We start from the raw sequence: 7,378 nt of genomic DNA, 5'->3' as shown, positions 1-7,378 counted from the left end.
CCTTTATAAATGTCTCTCTTTTAAGATTCGGATTTTCCTTGCAATATTTTCTGGAGAAAAGAATCTGTGTTCCCAGTATGTTTCTCTCGAGGCGTGACGTGGACTGTAATTCATGCTGTGTCGTAAAAACGGAAGTTCCTTCGATCATAGCAAGAGGGGATTTGGGGGAACTTCACCTAGTATTCTCCCAGGATAATCACAACCGTCAACCTTCTTCAGGGTCAGTTGTGAAACAGTATGTTATTGCAACAGATCGTCTTCAGTAACACGTTAGTTTCGCTTTCAACGAAAGAAAAAAACGCGACAGAGACTGGTGTCCGGTACGAGGATCCATACATTGTCAGTCGCTGTTTACTATGAGCAGTTGTACAATGAGCTATGTTGTGAGCTATGTTGTGAAACATGGGCCAGATTCTCTTTCTGCTGTGTTCACTCCTCATATCAGTAACCTGTAAGTATGTTTTACAGCACTGGTTAGTGTGCTTGTTCATATTTTCGTTAAGAGTTTCATGTAACATATATTGTGTTTATTGACTACATTTCTGAGGACAACATGACCTATTTTTGGTTTGAATACTTGGCGGTGGATCGATTGTGAATGTAACCTCTTATCAGTAAATGCGGGGATGATGTCACGCTGTCCTACCAGTTTTGTATACCATACATGTTGTTTGTATTGGAGTCACGTGATTGTGGTTATACAGCGCTTGAACTGTTCTGTTGCAACGTACATGGTAGACAAGTCGATAATGCCCTAAATGTTGTCGCCATTCACCCGTACTGACTTGCCTCCTTCGGGTCTAATGGGTACCTGTGATAATGGGTTGGAATCACGATTCGCCACCATCTCGTTATTAGATTTGTCAGTGTCATTGCATGTTTCCCCTCTCTGAGATCTGGCACCTTACATACATACATGCATACAGATATACATTCATGCAAGCACACACACACACACACACACACACACACACACACACACACACACACACACATATTGATGTTTAGAGATACTGGTCAATGAAATATAAATGGTTTGTCATTTCAGATTGTGCCATAGAGCTGTCGCTTGTCCCGAAGATCATAAGGCTCGGTAAGGACGCAAGACTAATTATCCGGTGTAAACTGAATTTGGTCTTGTCCAAAATTGACCCGGTGTATTCTATCATGATGAAAAGAAGAGGCCGTTTGCTTCTTGTTACATTTACAAACAGTTCTGATAATGTGTATGACAAAGGTTTGAAGGAAGCCACTGTAAGCTCATCTCTCACAACGCCGGAAGCCTACGTACAGCTCACGTTGCCGACAGTCACATGTGATGACAGGGGCGATTACTCCTGCAGTATGACCGTCAGACAAAATCACAGAAGCATGGAACTGGGTCCAGTTAAAGAATATCTGAAGATGACAGGTACACTGCACTATATTCCCCCCTCTGCATGTGTTTCACATTGAGTGAGTGAGTTGGTTTTACGCCGTTTTTAGCAATATTCATACAATATTAAGGTGGAGAACACGAAAAATGCACTTCAAATATTGTACCCGTTAGGAAATCGAACCCGGACCTTTGGCGTGACGTGCAAACGTTTTAACCACTTGGCTATTTCATCGCTCTGATTCATATGTCTGATTCTTGGAGGTTCACTACAACAAACACAAAAATACAAAAATGTCACTTTCGCTTATGAAATCTAAAACGGTTGATATGCTAGCATGTACTCGAGACGCAGACATTTAACGCTCTCTACCATAAGACAAGTAGGACATATATTTGGTCCTTTCGGCCGAGGACCTTCGGAATCTGGCATCTGTAAAATTTTATAAGACCTGGGTTACTGGAGCCTAATATATCCATGGTTATGACCAAGTTGTTGGTTGAATATCGCCACAGTTACAACATTTGGTGTCAGCAATCGGAACGGTACTAAATACACCATAGTATTTGACACCAAGTCCAAGTCCTTGGCTCGGACATTGTCCAACGAGCCACAGTTGTATCGGTGGGTGACAGCAGCTGGTATGGCAGGACAGATGGACATTGTCATCTGAAGACGAGAGGCACCATGAAGGTATTATGAAAATTTATTAATCTCAATGGTCGAGAATAAAGTCACAGTATTCCGTGAAAGTATCAATGATTAGCTGAACATTTGTTTCAGGTGAATCTTGTCGGTTCATCGACACATTCATCTACCCGAAGAAACCTTACAAAACCGGGGACTTGGTCAGAATAACTTGCTTCATCCTGGTTCAGTATGCATCCTCCGATTGGCATTGGTCCGTGGGAAATAATACAACGTTTTGCAAATCAGAAGAAGGGTGCGAGGCGGTTGCAGAGGGGGTGATGAACTGCTCAAGTCTTCTGGAGTATAGCGTCAACAGCAGTTCAGCCTTTACCTGCCAACTTGGAAATGTCTCCAAAACCGTCATGATTGATGTTGAGGATAATGCCGCAGAAGGTACGCTTTGTAGAACAGATGTTGAAATGTAGGTGAATTGTATGTATGTAACAAGACAAAACATCCTCACAAAGAATCAAACAACAATTCGTGTTTTTATACATCTGTAAATTAACTCTAAACTCTCCCATTAAATATGTTTATACATTTCAAATGTCGTACACATTTCATTACAGGCAGAGATTCAGCGCTGTGGAAATCTCATGACGTGAAACCGATAACAATGCTCCACTCCACACAAGGTGAGCATCAGGATTTATCACAATGTTGCAAATGTCCCTGTTAATTAACTCATTCATTTATGTATGAAATAATCATTTAGACAAAATATTATAGACTTGAACTTCTCTATTTTGAGGAGCCCAGGGTGGTGTCGTTTCTATGTAACGTTTTGGAGAACAGTGTCCTTGAGGTGAATAGTAATTAGGAGACGGATAGCTGTAGTAATACATGTGAAACAATAACAGTAATAAGACAAGAAGGGGATCCAGTAGTTAATTGACGCAGATTTGTGTGTGGGCGTTTACTTTATAGCTTCTACATGTCGTATAACGATTTTATGACATTTTTCTTCACTTCATCAATACAAAGTTTACGTGTCCTTGTCATTGTTCAGGTAGTATCTGCAATTTATGATTTTTATGGGTTATCTTACATGTGTGGGTTATCTTATTACGTATTAAAACTTTGACCTGTTATATTCAGGTGATCACGCCAAACACATCAGTTATACGACGTTCATGCTCGCGGGACTCTGCTCTGTGATGATGATAGCAACTGTACTTCTAACGCTGAAAGCCAGGAGTATGTATTTAACTGAAAATGTTTTTACCCATTTTTTCCCATTTCTATCTGTCTCTCTCCGTCTATGATATTCGAGTGGACAGCCCAAAATATCTAAAATTAAATTTTGTTATATATACATTGATTACATAAAAACAACACCGATTATTCTTAATTCATTCTTGAAAAAATATTATTCCTTGTTGTGTTTTGTTTCAATTTTTAAATAAGCATATACAAATTTTGTATTTGATAAGCAAAAGAGATCATTGTGTATTAAACATTTACAAAATTAGTATTTCGACATTACGTCTTCCTCGGACAAAAAGCTAATGATTAGTTTTCAAAACTGTCCTACCTTCACAGACAGGTAAAAGAAGACATATACTTAGCAGTAGTACTGACAATAATGTACCAGATCCCAGGGAGACCAGGGCCCAGATAATCGAAGCTCTCTTAGTGTTAATGTAAGGTTCGACAATCTAGGATCGTAATATCCAAGGCCTCTGAAAAACTTTCAGACCGTTTTATAGTCAAATTTTCACGGTTTGATGCATCAGGGACAAAATTGATGTCCGAGGCAATACCATATTTTAACTTTTACCATACGTTCCTGGTGTTTCTCATATGAACTATTGACTAGCCTTTGCATGTTTTGTAGTCGCAGAACAAGGTCACCTTTACTGAATCATAAATACCTCATCGTGATATAATCGGAACTGTGCAATAGTTAAATATGCAAAATCGTCAAAAGTCATACGTTTTTATTCATATGTGACCGTGGAGCAGTTTGGTAGCCTTCTGGTTAAAGCGTACGCTCCTCACACCGAAGACCCATGGTTCGATTCCCACATGGGTTCATTGTGTGAAGCCGCCGTCGTGTTAATGCTGGAATATTGCCACAAGCGGGGTAAAACCATACTGACTCATGTGGGACCGAACAGCATCTTATCATCAGGCAACAGTGATATCGACTCTTCTATATTTTGCTAGCACCAATGCCGTATGTGTCAAACTTGTGTGTATACTTTCACTTTCTAGACCTATACTAAGTGGTACAGAAACAATCTAATGTTTTCTTCCTTGTCATATAGGCCACAACAGACGCTGGTGCATTGCTGCGAGCCAGACCGCCAACGACGAGGAAGTACAGTTTTCGCACCGTCACAGTTCCCATCTTCATTTATTCACCAGTGAGGATTTTACAACAGATAGCTGTGAAAAAAGCCTTTTAACGTCTTCAAAAAAGGATGACATTTTATAACATTTTACACCTTCGTAACGTGACATTAACCTTCACCATTTATTCACCAAGAACGATTTTACAAAAGATAACTGTGAAAAAACCTTCACAAAAGCGTGACAACAATTTACACCTTTCATTTGTTTTGTTCCACAATAAAATCCCATCCAACCCTGTCTCGTGTTTTCACCAGCAGCCGTCAGGCTGGGCCTTTACCTATAACTCCCTACCTCGAGTGAGTGAGTGAGTGAGTTAATATTTATCGTCACATCGGCAATATCTCAGCCATATCGTGACGAGAACATTTAATACTGAAATGAAATATATATATCTATTATAAAACCTGTCAACAAGAGACAGTAAAACAACTAGAATATCACAGATGAGAATATAAAACTAGTAACTATACCTAAAACAATGTATCTATACAGGACAATACAAGATAAAAATGGGCTAGAGATTGCTAACAACTGAAGGTAGATCACCATACTAGGGACCATGGGGACTTACAGTACCTTTGCTACCTGCATGGACCCTAGCTGGATTTACATCATCCCCTCAGCTGGCAGCAATTTGGGAAACCTAGCCATGCAAATAAAAAGACACTTATGCTACGATTAAAAACATGAAAGTTTGAATTTACTTTGAATGTTTGTGGACTTACGTACCCTCTCAGGGGGACAATAGTTTTACAGTACTTCAACCCCCTTTGAGGATACAGCCACTAACAAGCACAGTTCTGAATTTAAACTTCCAATCATAAAATATTTATCTATTTACAATTCAGACAATAAATCTAATTCTTTTTAAAATGCAATGATTAAATGAGAGCTTGTGTTATTAAAACGATCCTTCAGAGTTCGTGAATTAAAATACTGATCCCTTGTGATGGAATACTCGACACAGTCAAGCAGAATATGCTTGACTGTGATTCTTCCATCACAAGGGATACAAAACGGAGGATCCTCACCTTTAAGCAAATATGTATGTGTATATCTTGTGTGGCCAATACGACATCGTCGCATGATGACCTCCTCAAATCTGGACTGACAACCCAAGTAGGTGTAACCAATATACGGTTTAATTTCATGTAATTTATTTATACCTACTTGAGTGTCCCACTTCTTCTGCATCAGATCACGGATATACGTTCTAATGCAAGCTTTGTAATCTGAATATGGAAGAAAAAGTGGTGTCACAGATTTGTTGAGTGCCGCCTTGGCAGCAAGATCGGCCATCACATTTCCAGAAATACCTACGTGACTGGGTAACCAACAAAAGACGATGTCGTATTGGCCAGTAGCAAGAGTATTATACAATTCAATAATTTCTATTAAAAGTGGATGTTTACAAGAGATATTTTTAATAGCCTGAAGGCAAGAAAGAGAGTCGGAATATATTATATATTGTTTACGTTTAGGGTGTCTTTGAACATATTTGAGAGCTGTTAATATGGCATTAGCTTCTGCTGTAAAAATAGAACTATTATCTGGTAATCGAGAAGATATTGTTCTGGATCCATTGACAGTGGCACAAGCAACTGCGCCAACGTCCTTGGACCCATCTGTAAATAAGGATTTATAATTGCTATATTTATGTTTCAGTTGATTATATTCTTGTTTATACTGTAATTCATTGGTTTCTGATTTTTTAAAAGTCGTTAATGTTAGGTCAACTTGTGGCCTAACCAACTGCCAAGGAGGAGAAGAAAGAAGACGGGAAGGAGCTATGTTTTCCAGCTCAATGCTGGCAGCAGAAATAAGTGGTTTTATTCTTAAACCAAGAGGTGGAACAAGAGAAGATTTCTTTTTGTATAAATCCTCATACAGGGGACTGAAAACACAGTTATATGCAGGGTTGGACTCATTTGAATATAGTTTTGTTACATACTGTAAAGCTAATTTGATACGTCGCTGCTCAAGAGATGGTTCGTCAGCCTCGACATACAGGCTGTCAACAGGTGAAGTTCTAAAGGAGCCAAGACAAAGTCTTAGACCTTGATGATGGACTGAATCTAATAGTTTTACGTTGCTTTTGCAGGCTCCACCATAGACAATGGAGCCATAATCGAGTTTCGAACGCACGAGAGATCGATATAGATGGAGAAGGGTAGCTTGATCCCCTCCCCATTTTGAAACCACTTTCAACAAGTCAAGTGCTTTCAGGCATTTAGTTTTAAGTGATTTAATATGTGGTAGAAACGTTAAGTGTGAGTCAAAAATGAGACCCAAGAACTTAGCTTCCTTCACAACTTTGATGGGAGTGCCATCCTTATGTGGCTTATATTTTCTGCAAAAATGTATACAATTAGTTTTGGATTTAGAAAATTTAAAGCCGTTTTCAAGACACCATTTATTTATTTTATTTAAACACAGCTGCAGTTGCCGTTCAATAGTATGCATGTTTTTACCACGACAGGAAATATTAAAATCATCCACAAATAACGATCCATCAATTGAATCGTTTAAAACTTTTGATAAACTATTTATCTTTATGCTAAAAAGTGTAACAGACAAAATACTGCCTTGTGGAACACCCTGATCCTGATTGTAATGATCAGACAGGGTAGAACCCACACGGACCTGGAATTGTCTGTTATTTAAAAACTTGGCTATAAATTCAGGCAAACGACCTCGCAAACCGAAGCCATGTAAATCTCGTAAAATGCCATATTTCCAAGTTGTGTCATATGCTTTTTCAAGATCAAAAAAGATAGACACAGCGTGCTGTTTGTTAATTAATGCGTTTTTTACAAATGATTCCAAACGAACTAAGTGATCGACTGTACTTCTGTTTTTCCGGAAACCACATTGTATATCTGTGATAAGGTTATTAGTTTCCAAGTACCAAAAAAGTCGATTATTTATCATGCGTTCCATGGTCTTGCAAACAC

General features: G+C 38.8%; 1 protein-coding gene across 1 annotated transcript; it reads left to right on the top strand.

The window, feature by feature from the left end:
* The first annotated feature begins 314 nt into the window (after positions 1-314).
* Positions 315-4,706, top strand: LOC137282543 (uncharacterized). Its single transcript, XM_067814306.1, has 6 exons — positions 315-451; positions 1,049-1,411; positions 2,160-2,459; positions 2,636-2,701; positions 3,165-3,263; positions 4,337-4,706. The coding sequence occupies exons 1-6, from the start codon at positions 403-405 to the stop codon at positions 4,504-4,506; spliced, it is 1,047 nt and encodes a 348-aa protein (XP_067670407.1). The 5' UTR covers positions 315-402; the 3' UTR covers positions 4,507-4,706.
* Positions 4,707-7,378: the final 2,672 nt, after the last annotated feature.

The sequence above is a fragment of the Haliotis asinina genome, chromosome 4 (genome assembly GCF_037392515.1).
Source record: "Haliotis asinina isolate JCU_RB_2024 chromosome 4, JCU_Hal_asi_v2, whole genome shotgun sequence".
Taxonomy (NCBI): Eukaryota; Metazoa; Mollusca; class Gastropoda; order Lepetellida; family Haliotidae; genus Haliotis; species Haliotis asinina.
This window is presented reverse-complemented; position numbering and strand designations above follow the sequence as displayed.

What these genes read in the sequence shown, in the direction of transcription:
- LOC137282543 (XM_067814306.1), top strand. Translation starts at nt 403, where the DNA reads ATGGGCCAGATTCTCTTTCTGCTGTGTTCACTCCTCATATCAGTAACC. An exon ending in ACTCCTCATATCAGTAACCT is followed by an intron (nt 452 to 1,048) that starts GTAAGTATGTTT and finishes TTGTCATTTCAG; the next exon opens with ATTGTGCCATAGAGCTGTCG. An exon ending in AATGCTCCACTCCACACAAG is followed by an intron (nt 2,702 to 3,164) that starts GTGAGCATCAGG and finishes TGTTATATTCAG; the next exon opens with GTGATCACGCCAAACACATC.